Raw genomic sequence first — 25,400 nt, 5'->3', positions numbered from 1 at the left:
CAACTGTACCCCAGGATTTATTGTGGGGTACATTTGGTATAATCTGACTGTGGATTTACCTCTGCTTAACTCCCTTCTAACTACAGGGGCCTTTGCCGGAAAGGTATCCTCAAGCCTCGACTGAGTGATATGTAAACAGGTGAGTGGGGCCTCAATTTTTTCACATAAACCCAAATCTATCAAAGAGCACTTTACATACTACAGCCAAGGAATTTTATGTGCCAAATTCAGTTTTAAACAGTCTCTCAATATGGCTTGATTCTAGATTACAGTCTCCCTCCTCAATATCGAATGCCACAGTAAAATTGGAGCATGACAAACAGTATCAGAAATATAAGATACACCCAATTTGCTGAGGAATATGAATTATAACAGCTACGGGGCAGAGATAACACATTTTTAATAACCGCATTCTCGATATGCTGATGGCAGTCAATATTGGCCATTCTCCATAACGCCTCTCCATGCGTGGCCCTAGCGACGGCTATAGCTGCGTACGCATTTAGTATTTCGGGGATGGGTTTCGACCCCAACCTCTTCATGAATTTTAAGATGGCCACTATACTTTTTTCTAATAAGAGGGCTCTATTTGACAGCATATTTTTCTATGTATACTTCCCGTCAAGAAAGAAAATCCCCACATATGAGAATGTTTCCGCCACCTCAACCGGTGCATGTCTATGTGGAAAGCTTGAAGTTTGTTTGCCCGTTCACCAGCAACAAGTACATCGGACTTTTCTTTGTTTACGTGGAGGACCAAACTGTCCATGAAGCTAGTATACTCCTCTATGAATCTCTGCAGCGCTTGGCCAGGTCTAGCTATGAGCACTGCATCATCAGCATAAAGGAGTATAAGGAGAGGGGCTGAATTCAATGTATGGAACATCTTTAACAAACCCCTTCAGAACGGCTTTCGTATAAAGAGAAAACCGGAATGTTGCAATGACGCAGCACAGTCTAACGCCCTGCTCAATCTCAAAAGGTCTGATACACTCCACCTCCTGTCCATAGTGAACACATGCAGTTGCCGGTGAATATATCTGTCTTATAAAATTGTAATTAATATGTAAGTTTTCTTTCATAGTCTTAAGCTTTCCCAAACCATGAAACAATTACGGAAACTGACTTCTTATTTTGTGGTGAGCATTCATACTGTAATTCACAGAAATCAGTCCCATATCGGCATATTGCTGCTGTACCCTGAAGCACACAGATGGGTGCTTTCACTTTCATTTTCATGTGTTTCAGTGTCACCACAAATGAACCGTGACTTTCTATGGGCTTTAAAGCAGCCCAAGTATACACTTTGGTGTTCCATACCTAAAGTCAAGGTAATTGATATAATTTATTGTATTTCTCTTCGGGCATTATGTTTAGCGATGCACCATTGTGGATTGTGAAAGGTATTGAGCAATATTTTATTTTCATTGTAATTTTCAGACAATGTTTGTTTGACTTTAGTATGTCAACTTCTCTTTGACTGACATTTTTTTTCACATGCAGCCAGTCTGACATGTACATGTTTCTCTGAGGTAAACATCGACATGGCTCAACCGTTATCCTCACTTTCACTTGATATTGAGGTGGAAAAACTATTTGACGATGATTTAGATGACAATCAACTTTGTTCAGTGTCGATTTGCCTCAACGGATGATGCTGCTGAGTCTCGTGGGTGCGTGCTGAACACTGCCTCTGGAACGTTGTGGCGGAAATGTTTTATTTGCGCCGTGATGCACTTACTTTTTCCTTCACTTTACAAACCACCACAAAATGGTTCTCTTTCCCACAGCCTTTACAGATCTGTCCAATAACAAGACACTTACCTGCATGTGAAAACAAAAGTCCATATCTAAAACATAACTTTTTTTTTATGTGTAGAAATCACTTTGTGTCCTTCAGTCTTTTCCTTTGGAATTACTTTTCATACTCATGATTAATTGACTCTGGGCACCCCAGCCTCCATGTCAGCGGCTTGCATTTCAGCACGCTCCTCAGCTCAGGCATCTATCAAAAATTGCTCCAGACTAATAGTCATCAATAACTCCAAGTCGTGTTACTTCCTCATCATTAAATTAATTGAATTTGCGGTGTTTGATGAGTGTATCAACTCTCACCAAAAATTAATCAATTGTTTCATCAACTTTTTGGCATTCTTGACTGAAAGTGTATCTTTTGTAATCAACATTTGGTAGTGGATTGAACTTGAGATTCCGTGTTTCTTTAATCTGACAATATGTAATTTCTTTATCAGTTCGCAGCATTTTCTTTATGACTTCTTTCATACCATCACTGCAAGATTTTTAAGATACTTGATAATATTTTTGTTATCAATCTCTTCAAGGACATCAATGAAATTATCCACCGTCTCTATCCACTCAGTCCATCTATCGTCAATATTCTGCTTTTTGGAGTATCGAAAGGCAATGGCGATTTCAAAAGCGCAGCAGCATTGTAGACCAGTGTGGAACTTACTGACACCTCGGGTGGATCCCTGTGACTTTGTGTCTGCAACTCGTCTGTGAGATCCCGCGACATGCTGGCCTCTCACTCATCTTTAATGAGGGCTGGAACCTTGACTTTCTTTGCACTCATCTGAAAATGTTCACTATTCTGAGAGTCGTTCTACTCTCTTTATTTACTGAAGACCTGTGAAGTTGTTCCGAGCCCCACTCTGCAACTTTGTGAATGAAACGCTTCTAGTATGGATGGCTCTGTAAGCACAACCATGAACATTTCTCCTTGAGCCAACTGCACCAAGAGCTCCAATACGATGACTCTCTTTACTATATTCAGTAAGTCATTTAATCCTTTTCTTCCAAATGTCAATTTGCATTTTCTAACACATGGTTGCTCTCCACCTTGCAGCGCTTCTGTTCGCAGCATTATCTTGCAAGTTAGGATTATCAGCGGTTGCACTTCATAAACAAGTTTAAATCCGCTTTCAGCGTTAAAACTGCTTATAATGTACAATTTTATTCTTGCGTGGCAGTGAGACACCTTCCATGTATGGCTTGATGAACAGGCTCTCGACCATCAACGTGTAGATTGTTTGCAGCGCTTCCGTTGTTTTCACTTGCTTTACAGCGACTGCAGTTGAGCTTTGACTCCACGTGCATGAAGGCTGATTCCGTTCTATGAGAGCAAAACATGTGGCACACACAAGCAGTTGCTTGGACCACAGCAAACTCTCTGGCACAGCAGTCGTTCTTCGGGTTACTTATCCCCTATCTCGCCGCCATTTGCAGCATCTTCCGAGTCTGAGTACCTGCCAACAACTACGCCACACAAGGAGCTTAGTATTACACGTCATTATTCTGCTGCGTGTAACTACGAACCCAACGTTCCAAAACAAGCTTTCATGGCATTGCGCTCCGACACCTACATCACAGATCTACGGAGTCCTTTAGGAGCCAATAGGGTTCAGTCATAAAATATCGCAAGACACTACACTAGGGTAGTTGTAAGAGATGGTCAAAAGGCAGAAAAAAGATGGAAGTAGGTTCTACTTCTTCAACCCTTCAAAGTTACGTAGATTTGTGGCGGATTACATAATAAGAGATAAGCTTTCTCTCCTCAAATCTATCAAATATAGTCAGAGTAAAATACAAAAATGAAGATCAGTTTGCGAATGAGTCAAGGTCTTTCAAAGCAGAATATTGTATGTATGTGTAGACAGGTTTGTACTAAAAGATCAGTGGTTGGTTGAGGTGTTCTAGAGGGGCATTAGGGCTGTGAGATACAGAGGAATTCTCTGAATCCACCAACTTGCCCGGAATGTTGGGGGAACGCAGGTAGTACCATTGGCAGGTTAAACTATAGAAGTGTAAAAGGTGTTGCCGTATGGCTACAGGCATTTTAGTGTTGGCAACACTAGAGAAGTGAGTCTGCGGAGGAGTATGGTCTTTGGTGGGATAAACTTCAAGCCAGTCAAAAGTGTGTAGTGGGGGAACACTGGGGGCAAAAACTCTCCAAGCCAAATATTTTGCATTCACCACACATGGTGTTGGCACATACGGTTAAGAGGTTATTTACCCAGTTATACTAATATGTGAATATGCAAAAATGTAGGCCAATCTTCAATCAAAAGCAAACAGTTCTCTTGAGCCCAGTTATTTTGTAACCCCAAATTAATGCATGCCATATGTATGATAAAATGTCTCAATGGCAAAGGAATGAAAGTGGCCTATAATCCTCTCCGCACACACATAACCCGAATATGTAACAGGCATGAATCTTTATCCCAGGCTTGGCCCATTACAGGCTATTTGCTGCTGAGGGCTACAGTAGGGGGAAGGAGGGTAAACCTGAGAAAGGAACAACATCCTTGAGAATCCTATTTGTTTTCTTATATTGCCGCTGACTTCATGACCTACAAGTACAGGACTTAAGGTGTAAAAGTGCATGCCAGGGGTAACTGGCAGTGTAAAATTGATGTACAGGTCCAGAAGGGGGTTCTGTACATCATCCACTTCCTAGCCCGCAAAGCCAATGAGCGCACAGGTTCTGTATTTATAACTGCACCTGGGCTAACAATTACTGCTTCCATTTACGTACGGTATTCGATGTACAGCTCATCGATTCTGACATTGATATTGAAAAGTTTTTATAGCGTGCGACTGCTGAGGGTGTCATGGCGCTTATGTCTGCTACATTGAGATAGGGCACATCTTAGCTAAGGATTGCTGCCAAAAATGGCCTTTAACTAATCACGGCAAAAGGAGAAGGTCAAGTTTATTTAAATGCTTATAGCTGCTCACACAGGACAGGAGAATAACCAGGTTTTAAGATGTTTCCTCCTGAAACTGAATAGACTGGACTGGCCTCTGAGGTGTTCAAGTAGGTTATTCCAAAGTTGTGCTGTAGTGTGGCTAAAGCTCTTACCTCCCCGTTTCTTTCGCCTGATTTTGCAGACATTGGAATGTCTTAGAGTTATTTAAGTGCAAGTTTCTTCTGGGGTTATACCAAGAAAGGATTTTTTCCACATATGCTGGGCCTTCACCGTGCAGAGTCCTATGTGCCAGGAACAAGACCTTAAACAGGACTCGTTTCTTCATAGAGAGACATTGGAGCTCCCGTAATGCCCTGGAAATTGGGCTTGAACTGGGGAATTTACTTTAGAAGTTGAGCCACTGCATTCTGTAGGCATTGTAGTTTCTTCAGAGACCGCTGGTGAATGCCTACATATAGGGCATTGCAATAGTCCAGCCCTGACAACACTAAGGCACTAACCACTGATTTTTTAATTTCGTAGGAGAAAAAAAGGAGAATTTTCCTTATTGTGTGAAACAGAAAAAAACAGGAAGATTTCAGTTTGTTAGTCTCTGCGTTGAAGAACAAATCAGGGTCAAAAATAATTCCCAGATTCCTAATCGAGGGTACCGGAGTTGGAAGAAAACCAAGCATCTAAGGCCCCCAAGACTGATACCTGAAGGAAGGGTCAAAGATGAGAACCTCGATTTTGTCCGAATTCAACATAGGGCTATCAAATAGCACCCATGAAGGTGTTAAAGCGCTGTGCAGTCTCATCAACATCATTCGAGACAAATACAACAATTTGTGTATCATCTATATACACCACAGGGGCAAAACAAAGAGAGCGGATCAGTTCTGTCAGGATCAGTTCTGTCAAGGGCACCACATAAATATTAAGAAGAGTAGGACTCAACGATGTGCCCTGAAGGACCCCACCTGGCGGTGAAAAGGATTTGGATAAGGTCTCCCAGGGCAACCTACTGATCTGTAACAGAGAGAAAAGAGCAGAACAGCACAAGAGCTGAGCCTCCAATTCCAATTTCTGCCAAGCGTTCCATCATGACTGCATGGTTTACGGTGTCAAGGGCTGCCGATAGATTCAACAGGATCATCACTGCCTTCACACCCTTATCCACGACACTCCTCAACTCCTCTGTTGGTACAACCAGAGCAGGCTCAGTGCTGTGATTTGGTTTCACCCCAAATTGCGCTGAATCCAATATTTCGTTCTCCTCTACAAATTTAGAGTCTAATATTCATTTGTTTTTTAAGTGTTTTAGCCCCAAATGGTAAGCAACATATAGGACAAAGGTTCTTTACCTCTTTTGGATCTAATGAGAATTTCTTCAACAATGGGAGGATAGAGCCCTTTTTCCACTCTACGGGAAAAAGACAGGAGTCATTGATGGTGTTCAGTAGGATAGTAATGGGAGAGGCGACTGTCCCTGCCACATCGTGGACAATTTTCGGGGGCAGGGTTCAGAAGGAGCCCCTGATTTTGTTCGGGAAATAAGTTCAACTACTCTTTCTTCCGTGAGAGGAGAAAACCTGCAGACGGTGTGTTTTTCGAGAACGATACTTGTTGGCCAGGACTGAGGGCCTGCCCGTAGTATTTCATTTGCCATGAATTTCCTCCACTTTATTCTTTAAAAATTCCGCTCGCTGATCAAATAAAGTTGACAGGGAGCCATTGTACAACTCAATGAAAGCCTAGAAAGAAGCTGAACTGTTTTAAAAAGCTCCCTTTTGGAGCTCTTTGCTAAGCAAATGTTCTCCTAGACATTTTTTGCTTTCTCCATAACAAACAGTTTTTTCTAGTCTTAAATACATTCATTGTATCTAACCTTCTCTTCCCTCAGTTCCATACTTTCTCCTAACTTGTACATTTTTGTTTTAATTACTTGAGGGTAGGAGAGAACCAGGGGGCAGAGGGCCTTATTCTGTGGTTTTTAATAGTTTTGACAGGGGTGAATATGGTGACTGCAACTCTTATCCACTCAGAATAGGTCAGCTGTTCAGTTTGAATTCTTCATAATTGAGGGGCAAGGTCTGTTTAGGATGTCTGCCAGGTCTGTTTCATGTTGTTCCAAGCTTGAATTTTCTTAGTTTACACACACTTTTTGGTAGCATTGGGGCGCTGGACAGTTTCTACACTAAAATGTACGGCTTTATGATCTAAGCATGTAATAGGTAGGTAATCATCAACCTTTAAGTCTGGGTTGTTGGAGAAAATGCTGACCACAGTATGACCTGCTACATGAGTAGTGGAATTCACCCGCTGAGAAAGACTAAAACCACTTAAAATATCATGGAGTTGCCTTGAGTCTTTATTGTTCTCATTTTCTAAACGAAAATTAAAATCACCTATTGTAGTAAAATTAGAATACTGCATACATGATTCTAAAATATCTCCTAAGCCATCCAAAAACGTGCTTTCGGTCCAGGTGGCTGTAGATCAGTAGGCCATTGAACATAGGCTTATTAGATAGTTTGCAGCTAAATAACATTGCTTACCAAGCCAAATAAAACATTTTTGAACTAAAAAAGAGGCTGGTTGCTTGTAAAGCGTCCACAACTCTAGAAAATAACTCTCTGCTTTCTCTTCCACTGTCTCAAATAGACATAGAGACAAAATGGCTCACAAGAAAGTGAAGAGACAGCCTGAAAGGGTGGTACACACAAAACTTTGGTAGATCTTGGATAGAATCCCTTCCAAGCCCCATGACCTTTTCTTTAGGTTCCAAACATGGCTTCACAGGGACAATAAGGAAAGAAAAGAGTTACATAGTGGTGTTACAAGTGGAGTGTGGAAAGGGAGAGAGCAGAAGAGAATTTGAAAAGCACATAAATGCAACTTATCAAGGCAACCTTAGTCTTGAGGTAGAAAGACTTTAATGTCTGAATGATTAGTGTCAATGAGAGAACAGAAAGGCAGGGAAGAGAGAATTGGAGTTCAACATAAATAAGAGGTTCTACCAATCACCTTTACCAACACAACCCTCAATTAACCCATGCAAGTAGGCTCCTGGTCATTAAACCCTCACTGTGCACCAAATTAATTGTGCATTTGCATTGTGGCTTCTACCTACTTCAGATCTGTGGTAAGGAACGGCAGGAACTGAATGTTGTCCACGCTCCTGGTAGAAAACATCTTTCGCAGGTCAGTCCTTAAAAGAAAGCGAAAAGAAAAGGCAGTGAGAAAGCTTAGATTTTCTAGTACCAAAAGACCGAGTATTGAACTGGTGCCCGTAAGCACCCATCGAGGTAGCGGTTCCTACAGTGCAACATACAAGACACTCATACACCTGAGGTAATTTGTGTTGGTATCAGAATTTAGATACGAGTCAGATCCAGACTTATTGCCTCATCTGTTTAAATCCAGATGGGGTCAGTAACAAGAGTTGCTGGCTCGACTGGTATCACAAAATCCACGATAACCTATCTGGAGTGTCACCCATACAACGTGTCTGGATAAATTCCCAGTACAAATGAGTAATTACCAGCCACCCATGTACAATACTCCAGATGCAACCAGTAATTCTTCACATTTGAGGGTACTTTTAGACTACATCCTGCAATCTTGTTTAATCCCTCCTCTCCCATGGATTTACAGATACTCCACTGGTTAAGGCAGGGAGAAGGACAAATACCATGGCTGAGACCTGGCCACTCTTAAAAAGGGACATATGGTTCTATTTTTACAATTATTATTCTTGAGGACCATAGACTGGACCGTTCAGTATTCAGAGCACAGTACAACAGTAAGTATGATCAACAGAACTGGTTATCAACATGTGAAGTGGTTAAATAGATACACAATTCTAGATGGCCCTAAAGTGTTCGAATGATCACAGTTCTAACATACAAGTCTAAAGGTATACAATAAAATAGTCTAAGCAGCCATTTGATAGACTGTCTAAGAGTTTTGAACTCTATAGTCATCTCGCTAGGACATAATCATACACTATGTTATTAGCATTTATATACTGTGCAATATCCAATTGGTATAGTATCACAGCTCATAAAGGTGATCCGGGGGTGACTTTTCAAACAATATTAAGATTAATGTAGAGTTGCGAATGAGTGTTATCATTGTATTCTTATGTTATTAGAATCAGTAAACTTCAATAATGTGTGGGTGATTGTTCTTGTTGTTTGATGCCACAAGATTTAATGCTAGACCTATTCCCTTTCCCATCATCAAGTAAGGTTGACCTGCCCCCTGTTTGACAGACAAATAAGGGTGTAAAGTAATTGATAACTAGTGCATTATAGGTTCAGCAATACTTGGCCTAAAAAAGCTCAAACAATACACTAAAATCTATTTTGATTACCTCTTAAACATAATCCCATCACAAATCTCTCTGAACCTAGAAATCAGATGCTTGTGCATGCTTCTGGACTTTAAGAAAAATCTGAAGCCTTATTTCCTTGGCTAAGCAGCTCTTAAGACCACTACCAAGAGATCCTTCTGGGGTGGTAGTTGCTCCATAAACAGTCACTTATTAGATCAGAAAACGTCAAACACTGCATTAACAAACCTACGCAGGGCCTTGTTCGGCTAAACTGACTTCCTCATTTTGGAAGTAGAAAAATTCCTTTATCCTCCGGGACTGTCCCAAGGGTAATGCTGACAAAGCACTCAAGATGTGTGAAGATCCAGCGGCACGGCTACATTTTTTGCAAGCTAGCCGCACATCACTACACAACTTCTGCAAGAAGAGTAGTATGTCGCCTCGCTTCTCTTAAGGGAGTGGGAACGAGAACATATGTCAACCTAATAATCACCCATGTGCTCTCCGAACTACTTCACAGACAAATTAATAGTATCAAACATAGTTTATTCTAATGCCCTACAGTAATTATAAAGAAGAAAATGTGGTTTAAGTCTAACTGTATTAAATACCACCCCCCAGATTTCAACAGATGCTTATTTTTAAGTCTTGGCTACAGACAGCTTTTAACAGTCTGTTATAGAACAGGCATATTGTGGACAATACCAATATTTACAGTGGGCTTTTAGACAGAACATTCTTTACGAATGGTTGGCTTTATAAACAATCTAATTTGCTTGCCTTTTCCACTTGTGTGTGTCTCATTCCATGAGCTTAGCTTCTATAATATGCTTTTCATTCAATTACTAGTTTTGCTACACACTTCACATTCAATAAATGAAGAGGGCTGGCTGAGGCCCCTACCTGTAAGTCAGGGCATTACAAATATAATAAAATCAAAAGATCTTCGCTAGCGCCAGACCTAAAGAGTGTGGTATGGGGAGGTTAATACCAATCCCTGTTGAATGGCACACTAAAAGAAAAAGAGTTCATAAGTGGGAGATACTTTTTACATTATCACGTTTTGTGACATGGAATATGAAGAAAGAGTAGAGAGAGCATTAACAGCACACAAAAAACTCATTCTCTGCCATTAACAAGTGTTTTGTGTTCCTCTGCATCTAATAAAAGACTTCATTTCTTTCTAACTTGCTCAGAGTTTCGATTCTATAGTGAATGGTTCGGATTCCAGCTCCTGAGAACGTGCTAACACGTTTGCAAAATGATTAACCTTACGATTTGAAAGCAATCTGGTGGACCAGAAATGCAACTGGTATGTCACTCACATCATTAAATCAGGAATTCCAAATAAAAAAAAATTGAAAATCGGCTAATAACACACTATGCAATTTTATTTTTCAGATTAAAAGTTTGAGACACCTCCTGTTCTTATTTAGAAACCTTCCAACAAATAATGAAAGACATGAATGTGAAATTAATTTTCCTGAAACAAATACTCTTGTAACCTGCTGCTAACAATTTGCATTGACTGGTAATTCCTAAAAGGTAGTCAGAGTTCATTTATGGTATATATCAAACCCTTTTTTAAGTAGAGTTTTTAAAGTACTTTCTATGCCAAATGTCGTTAGTCCTCACGAAATTGTTTTTAATCTATATCAACACGTATTGCTTTGTTGTTTATTTGACTAAATATATTTTAATGTGCATTTCTTTATCAGCCAGGGTTAAATCGAAGCACTTTGACTGATGAGGCGAACAATCATCTAATTTATGTGTGGCTTAGTCTCAGGGTGTTTGTTATTTTGTGAGCATGCCCCAAGACATAGGTTTTTCGTGAGTAATTCAGTCTGACAGATTTTTTTGTGAAGTCGGGTGTGTGTTCTGGCATCTTCCTGTGAGTGAGTTACCTTCTATAAGTAAACAGAATTAAAGATGTTTCAGGCGTGAGGTAGAATTCATTACTTGAGTGCTGAAACAGATTGCACCGTGGAAGACGAAAGGGAAAGAGTTGTTTGCTGCAAGCTAATTAAAAGGCGGGCATATGTATGTGACCTGTTAAAGCTACTAACTTAAAATAAAGCGATTTGGATGAGAGCTGAAGATGTGCCATTGATCTTGAAATGTACACATCAAGAGGGTATGCACATGGCATACTGCAAGCAAGGACACAGAACATTAATTTGAGTTATTAATCATAAACAAACCTTCCACAGCCAATTTACCAATTGCAACTAAGATGTGTCCAAATGCTGATAACCGGCCTAACCATTAATAAGCTAGATGGTACCCACATTGATGAATTCAGTAAGTAGAAGGACTACGTAAATTGTCAAAGATGCAAACCTGTAATCTAAAGGTTGTACAAAGAGATCACCTAAACAGGTAAATAAACCTGTTGAGATACATCAGCTTTTAAATGTAATAATAATTTTTTATTTACTCGAGTCAGTTCATTTTTGTTTCCACCCACCTCAGCTAAGCAATTAATAACAAACTTTTACATACAATTGTTGAGTATAAAATTGCAACCATGCATATTTTCAAGTTGTGTGTTTAACTTTTTAATGCCTCAAACCTTTCCATTTGTTCCGTTATAATACTTTTCTGGATCTTATCGCATTCATACACATACATACGTCAACACTTGCACCAGTGTACCTAAAACAGCTCTTGAAACAGCAGTTGTACCGAGTGAGATACAAACAGTCTGTTTGTGAGCTAATGTTCTGATTGTGTGGGAAGGTTTTACAATGTGACATTACGAAATGAATGACACGGAAACCTATGAACCCATACTGTGAGAATTCAAACCCACATATGATGCTCCTGAGATGTAGAAGTGAATCAGAATGTTAAGATGGCGGAGTATACAGAATTAAAGATAGTAACTGAATAATGAGGATAATTTTCACAGAGAGGTTCTAACTGTGAATATTGGAGATGGTTTTCACCAAGAGTTTCTGAGGAACATCAACCAGACAGCAAGAGCGAAGCATGAGTAGGGTATCATGTCACTAAGAACCAATATGGTTACCCACCACCAGGTGCGCAACACCCATTGGGCTCATGGGGCTTCAGCCCCCCCCCCCCCCCCCCCCCCGTCGTGTGTGTCAGCCCGGGCGGAGACAGCTTTGCCGGCTGGCGACCATCTAATAGCAGGCGCACCCGAGTACTTAATAGGTCTTTAAAAGACCATTTACTTGTAAATGAGGCTTTGTTGTGTGCTCACCCCTACTTACAGCCACTCTGTCTATGGTTGGAAGAATTAGCCCCCCCCCCCCCGAAATATTTTTCACCCACCCCAAATTTGGCTCTAGTTGCCCGCTTGGCCACCACTGTGAGGTCACTGCAGTGAATAACCAAATATTGATACAGTTAATCCAAATAAGGGCTTCCTACAGGAAGCCACTTGTAATAAAAATGCAAGTACTATTTTTTTTTTAAACTACTCCAAAATGTGTTCTGTTGTTGTGGTTAAATGCTGACTTCGTTTTTAAGGCTCTTAGCTACATACTTAATGCCAGCATGTTGGGAACTGCAAAGACAGGTACTTGAGTAATATCAATTGTCGGTCTGTCTGTCGTAGCTAAATTGTAGGCAGAACACCCCTAACATACAGTTCTGGTGACACTGCCAACAGCCTGAAATTAAATACTTTGATAAACAGTCCAAGAGCTCTATCACACTTCCTAATCAATCTTGCTGAGGTCTTGTCAACCATTTGTCATCTGGCGGCATCAAAAGTCCTACAATCAGACAAACTGGCATTTGGGAATCAGGGGGTCTGGAGAAATTGAATGGTTTAGTAACTATATAGGTTAACATGAATGACAGCATGGTATTGAGAACTGGGAAAACAGAGACAGTCGACTGGCCTGATATTGAAGCACCGGCTTCTACCTTCAAGTAACAAACAATAGTATATAGTCTTCTCTCCTAACCTACCGCTCCAAATTAATATTCTCCTACACAATGCCTAGGTCAACGGTGAACTCTCCCCTCTTCACCTTACATTTAGTCACCTCACAACAAGTTATTACATGTATAAAGTGCACAATGGCTATTCGATCAAACATGTGCACCTCATATCAGCTTGGAGAGATATTCATTTGGGCACCTCTAGATGCTAGCATAAGATCATCAGCAGCCCTGCCAACTTTATGAGGTTCCATGCATGATGTGGTGCTCTGGTGCAGGGTTTTTCTTTGAATGCTGGGACTTGAGGTCTTGTTTCCACTATAACACGTGACAACAAGTCCAGCCGCAGTCCGTGCAGGTAACAGCGGTGGGGCGAAGGGGCCGGGTAAGCAGGGATTTCGAGGGACGATGATGAGGGAAAATTAATTATTTATTTAATTTTCCTACGGCATGGTCCCTCGAAATCCCCCCTTACCTGGCCCCACTGCTGTTACCTGCACGGCTAGTGGCTGAGCAAGTTCCAGAATTTAATGGAAAGCACTTGGACTGGAGCAGCAAGGACATCACACAAGGACCTGAAAAACTTGACAACTATGCCTCATGTCGTTTCCCACCCCGTATAGCACTTGTCATATCTGAGTGGATCACATGGCCTTTGAAAGGCTTTTCACAAGACTCAACACACATTTTTGGATAACATACTCAGCCTCCTCAACATCATGGGAAGGAACTGGAAGATTGAAATATACAGTCTTGAAGCAATTCCCAGGGACCCTCCTTGGATTTCAATTCACATATTTAAAAAAAAAATTAAGTGACTATTTAGACATCTTAAACTGGCAGACCAACCCTTAAGCAACCTCTTTGGAGATGAAGATCCTTCCAATCACAGTTTTCGTCTTTATAGCCCCTACACTTCCCCACCTCCTATTAATAAACAACGATAAACACTATTAACATTGGTAAAAAAAATCTCTATTTAACATATTTTCGTTAATTTGTCCGAAGCAGTTAATAAAAAGCATTACTAACAGTTTACAGTAAATTGTGGAACATTCGTCAGTTAGCTGTGTCACAACTTTAGAACTAAACCCTACTTCCTTATGTCGTCATTTCACTCACAGTATATATCAAGATGGATATCGTATGTTTTTTCCACTTAAAGGTGTCTTGTTTACTTTGAAATACTGCCTTGTTTTTTTAGTATGACTTTTTTAAAATCTTCCTCACTTTTCCTCCTCACATCTGACAAGTGTTGCATTTCGCTGCACTTGTCCCATTAATTGCTGTAATTAGAACCGCCTACATGCTTAATAAACAAAAACATAACGTGCACTAGAAAAAGTCCAGCGCACTTAATTAGGGCATTGATTGCAGGTGTGAGCAGGAACAAAGGGAAAGTGCATTTCAACTTAAAATAACGTCGCAATAGGTAAGTAGAGCATTTTCCCATCCAAGTGTACTTTTGTGATAAAAACTTTGAAACAAATCCGAAAACTACATTGATTGCAAATTTAGGTCGGGGTCTGTATGGGAACACGCCTCGTCACCGGGGAGAGGCTTGTTACCGGGCTGCGCACCCCTCTCGCATCCTCCGGCTGCAGGCGCCACGCGAGCACGGTGCTGAGGGGGCGGCGCGGGCCCGGACACGTCAACGCAGGAGGCGGGAACCGAGCGCGCGACGGGGGCTCGCGGGTGAGGGGGAGCCGAGGGGACACTCACAGGCCCGTGGTGAACATGCCGACCGTGAAGATGACGCAGAGGCCCGAGAGCACCGCCATGAAGTCCGGCATCTTGGCGACGGGGGCGGGCACGGTCCTCGAGACTGCACCGCTGCTCCGGCGACAGGAAGCTCGAGAGCCAGCCGAGGAGGAGAGCTGCCGCCTCCCGGGTCAGGCCCTCCCCGCCCCGCCTCCTGGGCCTCGGCGTGCCGCTCCCGAGACGGGCTTGGCCTGGAGGTTGTGTACGAGGCAGGAAAAAAGCCAAAACTACAAAAAATTACACGGAAGTTAGTTGGTGGAGTATGCACCAGCTAAAACCATCACAGTACTATGCAAACTACACGGCCTGGAAGACACAAAATGGCTCATTAGAACATATACAAATTAACTGAGCATGCGATAGTGCACAAACTTCAAAACCACCTAAACCTGTCGTTAATGGCGGAAAACGACGACCACAAAAAATGTATACAGTGAAAAGCAGCAAAAATATTAAACCAGAAGGTAAATTCTAAAGAACTGCAATTGTAGGCCATAAAGAAAACATTAATCAGAAATTGGAAAACCCATTAGGTCTAGTGTTGGCTGTTAGCCCTTTAGCTTTGCCATCGCTTCTTTTGTTTTGTCATGTGTTTTGTAAAACATAGTAGGAGGTGCTGGTGGGCCATTATAAAAATAAATTACATTGACTAAATGACAATAATTTTGCCTCTCACAAAGCACACGCATAGTTCCCTGTCACTAAAAGGAGATACTTTAGTTTATGCGCTTCATATGAAAGAGAATGTCATCCTTGTCAGTAAGTTAGGCCAGTGGCAGAAGTGAGCTGGACCATGACCCCATGTTTGATGCAGTGGTTGGAATAACCAGCTTTGGCAAAATCAGGACGGTCTCGCCTTTGGGACCTATTGGCTGTGCCAATGGTTTGTAGCCATGTTGCACACCATTGCAGATGCTGTGTAGCATGGCTAAAGAATTGTAAACAAATCCTTTGAAGTGGCTGGCCATGTCAATTTGTAGGTACATACACAAACAGCATGCACCTAAAAAATGAAGTAGCTGCGTTTTTTTCTTTTTAGTTGCAGCTGATCCTCGTTGGGTTGATAAATAAAAGGGGGGGGAGTACAAAAGCTTTTTTTTTTGCGAGGTAAAAGCAATACGTGGGGGATTGGTCGGTGGAAGCAACACAGAGGGCGTGAGTGGGTGAAAGCAGATGCCAGTGCAAAGTGAAGGGCGGGGGAAGCTAATGGGCGAAAGAGCAACATGGAGCTGGCGGGGGAGAACCATAAGAGTGACAAAGTGACTGGTGGAAGTACATCAGGGTGATGGCAACGAGGGGTGGGGCAGTAGATTCGTTCGGCCGATGGAGAGTAACATGGAGTGCTGGGGAAGAGAAATACACTTGCATTTCCATGGAGTGCTTAATCCAAAAGAAAAAGTAGTGCTTGAAAAGCAAGCATTGGAAGCATGGAAGCCACCAAATTAAAATAGTAAAGAAGCTGTGCTTCTTCAGAGGTATAAGCACTAGTTGGACAAGCTGGGACACAAATAGGCAAATGAGGTTATTAGGAAAGACACCCAATGGTAAGCAGTGGGTGGGACCAAGCCCCTCTATGTTCTTGGTAACCCCACAGTATGTAGAGGCCAACAAAAAGTGTACAGAGTTCCCCACAGTGGATAGACTAAAGTAAAGAAAACCTCTCTCTCAAAGAGTGTCTGGGGTAGGGATTGGAATAATCCCTTAATGGAATTTAGGATGCCTCACACAAGTCAAAGGTTGGACGGCTGTTGCCATCCCACCCGATGATCGTACAGTGTCATCATTGGCTTCCTGCTCCTGCGGCAGGCTGGCGATGCAATGCCCGTCGGGTAGCACTCAGTGCTACGCTTTAGCGGAGTTCTTTTATTCCTTAGCCAATGGGTGCATGTGTGTGAGGGGCCTAAGAAAAGGTGCAAAAGTGAGCGTGAGTGAGGTTTAAAAGAGGTCAGTAGAGTCCATTAGGAAACCTTTAATAATATGGCTCACTGCCTTATTAAAAATTGGTGAAAATGAGGGGTACTGAGGCGTAACGATTAGGGTGATCAAGCCTCATTCAACCCTCAATCAAGGTGTGGTCGACATGTTTCATGCCTCTAAGGCAATTCATCAGGACCAAAGTGCTCATCAACTTGCTGCAGATTCCCCAGTGGTTGAAGGAATCGAGTATACGACCTGTATTGTGTCGCAGGATTAACCCTTCATAAAGGACCTCCCCAATACTAGAAAAGGAAACAAAAAGGGTGCAATCAATGATATGTTTGTTCTAAGCATGCATGTACATGTGATAATAACATGCTGGTAGAGTTGTGGTCAAGGGTCACAACCCCGGTACAGTGATAACACTCGTGTCAGAGAGGTTTTATAAAACTAAGTAAAGGGAACAAGGGTGGAGAGTATGTCCTACACACGCCATATGTGGTAAACAGTCGGGATGCATTATTATTATTATTTCTTTTTATTAAATTTTTGAAAACCTTTATTGTGCATAAAGTAAAGTACAAATACGGGCCCACAACCATCCGGCCGGCCACGAAAGCTTATGAAGCACGAATGCATGCAATACGGCGACATAGTAATACGTCATATCATCCGCTACTATTTAGAAATCAAACTGGAGGACGCCGCAATACCATGACACAGGAGCAATGAAGGTTAATTTTAAGTTTTTGTGCAACTATTGAGCTCAGGTCGTGCTGTTCCGAAAACATGGAAAATAATAAAATAAAGAGCAAGGTCCATGCAGGTGGGACATGACATTGGCTACAGTTCCCAACCGATCTCACATCTCGACAATCAAGTCCCCACCAGGCAGGATGGCAGCAAGATATCCACGCTACAATATCAGTCTCAACACCCCAGTCATGTCTCCGCCGCCACCCCTCACCCAGTACGCCTAAACACGGGCCAAGATGAAAAAGGAAAAATCATAGAAGAAGAGCAAAAAGAGGCACCATAGAAACTAACAGAAACTGAAATATAACCCCCCACCCTACACACATGCAGAGGCTATGGCCTACCCCCCCCCCTCCCCCAGCAGAGTGTCTGTCGCCCCATAAACCCGAAATATAGCAAGAGAAGAGAAGAAGAAGAGAAGAATGAAAGAGAAAGCAAAAGGAATATAAACCAGTGATATAGGGAGCAAGAAAAGAAATTCTATCCTATAACTCCCACTGAAGAAAGGCTGGGAGGAGGGCCAGTTACACATATGCGTGGACACCGCCGGCCCAATAAACATTCTCCACCCCAATATCGGCAACAAATAGATTCAGCAAAAGTCTAACAGTTAGGGAGAGTCAATACAGATTGTGCAATGAAACAGACCGAATTCGGGTCCCTCACAGTCTCCACCCGCCAGCGTATCAATGTAGCAAAGGGACCGCCTAGCCCTGGCCCGATCTGGGACTCATCCTCTCACCCACCCTCCGTGGTAGTCCAGTGCAGTTCAAGTTGGCGAAAGAAAATGGCCGCTTTGAGGAGGGGGGAGGTGCATAAACACAGAAATATCGTCGCCTGTCCCCATTAAGTGTACCTCCCTCAGTCACAAACTTTTCCGAAGTACCCAAGCGACAAAAGTCACGAAGCAGGGAGATCAAAGACCCTAAGAAAGGAGCAGATGAAGGGCCATGAGGGCAGGCTGCTGTCGTCCAAAGCAGCGAAGCTGTTAAACGAGGCATACAGTCAGGCACGGAACAAAGGGGAGACAATGTTGCAGCCACAGTCCTGATGGGTGGCAACGAGTCGCTACAAGCCGCAGCAATAGCTACCTTAACCTCAGCAGTATCACTCGGAGGCGGCGGTGTGCTGATAGAATGTAGCAATACCAAATCCACACTCTGTCGCGGATGAACCTCCTGCTCCCGGCATAGAGCATGGGCACATGCATCAAGTTTCGCTCCCAATAAACTGTAGTTATGCGTCATCTCTGATCGTAGCTCACCCAAAGTCATTAACACATCCTTGTAGGTCCATTCAGGCTGTAGTTCCCTTAGCTCTGTACTCCCGAAGGAAGAATGTGCTCCGGCCCCCTGCACGATAGTGAGCTCACAGTCCCATGCTGAGGGCGCATAGTCGTCCCCACATTGCAGGATAACAGGCATCGCCATCTTGCCCTCAATCCACCGGAGTGCTGGGGGAGGGGAAGGGGGGTCGCAGGGCGCGACCGATCAGCAGCTGTCGTCCCCAGAATACTCAGTATCCCCCTCGGTCTGCAGCGTAGGCAGGGAGCCGCCGGCAGGATGGTGAATTAGGCAGAGTAGAGAGGGGCTCACCGATGCCGGGCAGAGCAACAATGGGAGCCGATCAGTATCATGGCGGCCACGAACAAAGGAACCGCAGGCAAGCACGTCTCACCCCTGTCCCCGTGTAACTCAGTGTACACGCGGTGATTCTTGGCGGCAGGCGTCGACCGGGCAGTATACAACTGAAGATGCCTCTTCGCTGTTGCATAACCTCCGTAGCAAATCGGCCGCCTCGAAGCACGCGAGGTCCGGCAAAGCGCTGTGGAGCGAACGGGGTCCCGGGCTAAGGCGATCCGTCCGATATCTTCTGTCTCCGGGCGGGTGGAGAATTCGGAGGAACACCGTCAGAACCAGCTCCGCTTCCCGCACATTGCAGTCCAAAAAACATCAGGATGGCAAGCAGGATTTCGGTGCGGGACTCCAGGGCCGGCGGTGCCGAGAGGCTGCACGTCCGCTCAGGTCGCCATCTTGGCTCCTCCTTCGGGATGCATTATTTTTGTTCACATATATGGCATGCCACACCATGCTAAATCACACATGTGTGTCATGCAGGCATAGGTAGGTGTGCGCATTCACACAGAGAATTAACATTGAAGAATTTAGCCATTAAAACAAAGTAACTGCTTAGAGGTTGGGCATCTCAAAAGGTAGCACCCTAGTACTTTAGGAATAGTCCCAGAGTTTCGTGTTTTGTGCCGGATCAACCCGGGTAGGTATAAACAAGGAGGTCTTACCCGTAGTCCCTGATTGGTGGGTCCCACAGACTGTCCTAGTGGGGCCAGAGCTGTGTGGAAGACACCTAAAAGGAATCAATATCACCGCTTGTAATGATGTTGGTACGAGGTACAGATTCCGATTGGTAGTGGTACCAGTCGGTGTTGGGCCATGGCGATCGTCGACCGATGCCATTGGTCCGTTTTGCATGGGTACAGAGCACCTTACCTGACGCGCTTCTGGCAAAGGGCACTTCGTCACCTACCCAGCCCACATCGGAAAACTCGTAGGACAGCCGGTCGAGCCGTAGTGCGACCAAGCCGCTTAAGATAGCGAGTTGCGCGGGCGCCGTGATGGGCGTGGCCCGTGAGTGTTGCTAGGCAGCGTGACGCGGTAGGGTGTAGAAAGATGTGACTACCCCGCGTCAGTGTGTTAGTAAGGGCTGGCGCCATCTTAGAACGGGTTTAAGGAAGGGTGCTTCCATGAGTTTTGCTAGAAAGCGCTATGTGGTAAGATGTAGAAAGGGAGGATTACCACGCCTTAGTATGTTGGGAAAGGCGGGCGCCATCTTGGAACGGGTTTAAGGAAGAGTGCTTCAATGTTAAAGTTAATGTTTACTCGGACATGGGTGGAGAAGTCCGAGTATGAGTTATCTGGCCAGCATAGTCCAGGGCACGGCATCATTCAGGCCAAGTTCAACATGGATTTTTAAACTCCCGGATGACTACTCTAAGGCTTCCATCTAATTCCTCCTGGACCGGCTCATCAAAATTCACCAGCGCCAAGATGCTCCTTCCAGAGCGAACGTCGCGCTCTACAAATACCCCACAAATATCACAAATATCAGCATGCAGACGATGTACCCATCTTTGTTCCATTCTGAAGAGGGCCTGTTGACTTATAGAGGGATGGCATTCCAGGATAGTCCATTGCATATTCTCTGGCAGATGGTTTTGTTCCCGGCAATGGTCATATAGCCTTGTGTGGGTCTTTTGACAGCGAATGTTGCTATTATGCTCCATGATGCGTTGTTTCACCGGACACATCGTCATCCCAATGTAGATCATCCTGCAGGGGCATATTAAAACATAAATGCACCTGGAGCTATTACAGTTAGTGTGTTTGTTGATATTCCAGGTGAAGTCCCTCGGCAGTTCTATAGTTTTGCCCTGGATAGTTTGAGGGCAGACTACACAGGACCCACAACGATAGTGTCCCGTAACTGGTGGTAAGTCCCATAAGGTATTAACAGGACGGGTACTTGATTTTTTGGGCCGAGTATGGATTAAAGTGTCTTTAAGATTCGCTGTTCTCTTAAATGCAAATCGGGGGCGGGGCAGTTCCATGCCCGCTGTGTTCAGGATCCCCCAATGTGAGTTCACAGTCTTTTTAATGAACGTGGAATGCTTGGTATAGGACGTCACACAAGTGATCGTATCATCTTTTTCTTTGGTGTGGACTTCAAGCAATGACTCTCTGTTGTTGTTGAGAGCACTTTTTAGTGATGTCTTTAGGAGTCGTGTGGGGTATCCTCTGTCCTGGAGCTTATGTTGCAGGATACTTGCTTCTTGTTTGTAGTCTTGAATAGAACTACAATTTCTGCGAAGGCGGAGAAATTGCCCAAATGGCAAGTTATCCCTCAGAGCTCGCGTGTGGTGACTGTTATACATGAGTAGACTGTTCCTGTCAGTCTCCTTCTTAAACAGGGTGGTGGTGATCGTTGAGGGATCTAACTGAATGGTCAGATCCAAAAAGGGTATCGATGTCTCAGAGATTGTGCCAGTGAACTTTAAGAATGGGTCTTGCTGGTTGATCCACGTACAGAAGGCCTCGCAGCTAGTGCGGTCACCTTTCCAGAAGACCAAAATGTCATCGATATATCGACGCCAGAGTGTTAGATTCTCTCGGAAAGGATTTTGTTCAGGAGGGTAGATATGTTTCTTTTCGAAGGTGGCCATGTAGATACAGGCCAGGCTCAGTGCGAAGGTCGAACCCATCGAGGTTCCGCGGACCTGATGATACAATTGCAATTCATATCTAAAAAAGTTCTCAGTCAGGGCTATGTGGGCTAGCTCCATGATGAAGGCTATTGGGGTAGGGGAGATCCATTCTTCTTGTCGCATCAGTGAGTCCACAGCCTCTAGAGTGGCTTGTTGCGGAATGTTGGTATACAACGCCTCTACGTCTAGGGTTAGGAGTAGATCGACGTCTTCTCTTCCATCAATGTCATTGATCAGACGGAGGACGTCTCTGGTATCTTGTAAATACGACGGAATCTGCTTCACCAAAGGTTGAAAAAAGGCGTCACAGAATTGGGACAAGGGCTCCAACAGTGATCCAATACCAGAGACAATAGGTCTCCCCGGGACTGGAGTGGTATCCTTGTGAATCTTGGGGAGGGTGTAGAAATAAGGTGTGACAAGGTCCGTTGTCGTCAGAAGCTCAGCCTCCTTCTTGCTGATCCATTCATTGGTCTCGGCTTCAATGATAAGGCTTGTGATGGTTGTAGTCAGCCGTTTCGTGGGATCCTCCATGAGTGGCCTGTAGTGTGTGGTATTCGACAATTGTCGTCTGCACTCACGGTCATAGTCCTCAAAGTTTTGTATTACCGTGGCTCCTCCTTTGTCTGCCTGTTTGATGATAATTTTCTCATCCCTGCCCAAATCTATGGACGCTTGTTTTTCCGCAGATGAAAGGTTGTGGAAGGGTTTTATATCTGGTTTATTCCGTAGGCTCATCAAAACTGCTCGCTCGAAAGTTAAGACTTCCGGTGGAACCATCCCATCAGTCGGGGTGAAGGTGAACGGTTTCTTCAAACCAGTATCTTGACTGGGAAGCTCAGGTCGGTTCTCGAAGAACGCTCGGAGGCGTATTTTCCTGAAAAATTGTTTGATCTCAATAATTTCTAGGAAACTATCAGGGGTCGGGGTGGGAACAAACCCGAGCCCTTTTTCCAAAACACTCTCCTCCGTCGGTGAAAGGGTTTTGTTGGACAGGTTGACGATCAGACTCGTCTCCCCCTGGCTGCTGTGCTCCTGGTCTCCATTGCTGCTGGCGTTGGTGGCTGATCTTGCCATTGTACTCCTTTTTGCCCGCCTCGCTTGCGCCCTCTTCCTCTGCCCCAACCTCTGCCTTGAAAAGGTGGCGGATTGAGGGGGTAGAATTTCGGGGGGCCTTGCGGAAAGAAAGGGTACTGCCATGCTGGTTTCATATGAGGTGGGCCGTGAAATACCGGGCCTTGTTGGTAACCTTGTTGCCAGGTGCGTGCTGGGGCTCGTGGATTCCTAGAAGGATAACCACCACTGGAATCGCTCATGGAAGCACCCTTCCTTAAACCCGTTCTAAGATGGCGCCAGCCCTTACTAACACACTGACGCAGGGTAGTCACCTCTTTCTACACCCTACCGCGTCACGCTGCCTAGCAACACTCACGGGCCACGCCCATCACGGCGCCCGCGCAACTCGCTATCTTAAGCGGCTTGGTCGCACTACGGCTCGACCGGCTGTCCTACGAGTTTTCCGATGTGGGCTGGGTAGGTGACGAAGTGCCCTTTGCCAGAAGCGCGTCAGGTAAGGTGCTCTGTACCCATGCAAAACGGACCAATGGCATCGGTCGACGATCGCCATGGCCCAACACCGACTGGTACCACTACCAATCGGAATCTGTACCGCGTACCAACATCATTACAAGCGGTGATATTGATTCCTTTTAGGTGTCTTCCACACAGCTCTGGCCCCACTAGGACAGTCTGTGGGACCCACCAATCAGGGACTACGGGTAAGACCTCCTTGTTTATACCTACCCGGGTTGATCCGGCACAAAACACGTAACTCTGGGACTATTCCTAAAGTACTAGGGTGCTACCTTTTGAGATGCCCAACCTCTAAGCAGTTACTTTGTTTTAATGGCTAAATTCTTCAATGTTAATTCTCTGTGTGAATGCGCACACCTACCTATGCCTGCATGACACACATGTGTGATTTAGCATGGTGTGGCATGCCATATATGTGAACAAAAATAATGCATCCCGACTGTTTACCACATATGGCGTGTGTAGGACATACTCTCCACCCTTGTTCCCTTCACTTAGTTTCATAAAACCTCTCTGACACGAGTGTTATCACTGTACCGGGGTTGTGACCCTTGACCACAACTCTACCAGCATGTTATTATCACATGTACATGCATGCTTAGAACAAACATATCATTGATTGTACCCTTTTTGTTTCCTTTCCTAGTATTGGGGAGGTCCTTTATGAAGGGTTAATCCCGCGACACAATACAGGTCGTATACTCGATTCCTTCAACCACTGGGAATCTGCAGCAAGTTGATGAGCACTTTGGTCCTGATGAATTGCCTTAGAGGCATTAAACATGTCGCCACACCTTGATTGAGGGTTGAATGAGGCTTGATCACCCTAATCGTTACGCCTCAGTACCCCTCATTTTCACCAATTTTTAATAAGGCAGTGAGCCATATTATTTAAAGGTTTCCTAATGGACTCTACTGACCTCTTTTAAACCTCACTCACGCTCACTTTTGCACCTTTTCTTAGGACCCTCACACACATGCACCCATTGGCTAAGGAATAAAAGAACTCCGCTAAAGCGTAGCACTGAGTGCTACCCGACGGGCATTGCATCGCCAGCCTGCCGCAGGAGCAGGAAGCCAATGATGACACTGTACGATCATCGGGTGGGATGGCAACAGCCGTCCAACCTTTGACTTGTGTGAGGCATCCTAAATTCCGTTAAGGGATTATTCCAATCCCTACCCCAGACACTCTTTGAGAGAGAGGTTTTCTTTACTTTAGTCTATCCACTGTGGGGAACTCTGTACACTTTTTGTTGGCCTCTACGTTACAGGACATGTACATTGGACCCCGATAAATATTGTCCGCTTCCCGTTCCCCCTCCTTGTTATAATTCCTAGCGTGCAACCTTGCACAGGAACTTCCGAGGTTATCAATGGTGAAGAACCTTCCACCACTTTGGCCCACCCTCAGTCAGTAATTACTGACTTAAAATCACGTTTTAAACACGTACTGCTCTGGCTGGCATAGTCCTCTGCACCACACTCTATCGTACACAGGAAATCCATTCGCCAACATGGAGGATGTGCCTGGTCTCAGCTTCGATGAGAACACCATAGCCGAGGCGCTAAGAACAACGCCATCAATACTGACCAACCCTCCAGTCTCCACATCGGGTACATCTTCCGATGATTGGACTACCCTAACGGAGATGAAAAAAGAACTTATAAGAATTACGATCCACGGGATCATGATGACGGAATATCTGAGGAGTAACATAGCCCCACAGGGCTTGATTGTTAACATAATCCCAAGACTATTCTTGGAAGACAAACGATTTAAAGTAGATTGGTGCCAGGTATCCTGGAAATGTACCAAAGACCTACTATTTTTGATATCACAAACAGCGAAGCGCCTCTCTGACGCCTTGTTAGAAAAGATCTCAGCCCTAGAGGCTTCTATGAAAAACGCAATTTCCAAGAATAATAAAACAATCTTCACCACAAAGTTAGCCGAGATCAACCAAGAAATGTCTGACCACCATCAGTTCTTACTAAAACAGAAGACAACAAAACTTGAGAAAGACATCGCCAAGTTTGAGAAAGAGAAAGTTTACCCCTATCTCAAAGACGGTTTCAAAGGGAAAAAGAATAACTATTCATCTGATGATAATTCGGGCAATGACAA

General features: G+C 44.1%; 1 protein-coding gene across 2 annotated transcripts in view; it reads right to left on the bottom strand.

The window, feature by feature from the left end:
* SLC50A1 (solute carrier family 50 member 1) overlaps window positions 1-14,877 on the bottom strand; it is a 39,427-nt gene extending 24,550 nt beyond the window's left edge. Inside the window, exons 1-2 of one of the 2 annotated variants that reach the window (XR_015302618.1) lie at window positions 14,689-14,872; window positions 7,843-7,920 (exon numbers count right to left, since the gene is read on the bottom strand). Coding sequence is in view for 1 of the 2 variants with exons in the window: in XM_086947386.1 (XP_086803512.1) it covers window positions 7,843-7,920; window positions 14,689-14,759 (149 nt within the window). In the remaining variant the exon portion in view is untranslated. Of the gene's footprint in view, window positions 1-7,842; window positions 7,921-14,688 lie in introns of both variants that reach the window. The other variant, XM_086947386.1, reaches the window with a different exon arrangement.
* Window positions 14,878-25,400: the final 10,523 nt, after the last annotated feature.

This window comes from Lissotriton vulgaris, chromosome 12 (genome assembly GCF_964263255.1).
Source record: "Lissotriton vulgaris chromosome 12, aLisVul1.2, whole genome shotgun sequence".
In the NCBI taxonomy this organism is placed as follows: domain Eukaryota; kingdom Metazoa; phylum Chordata; class Amphibia; order Caudata; family Salamandridae; genus Lissotriton; species Lissotriton vulgaris.
Note: the sequence above shows the minus strand (reverse complement) of the source record. Positions and strands in the feature narration are given on the sequence as shown.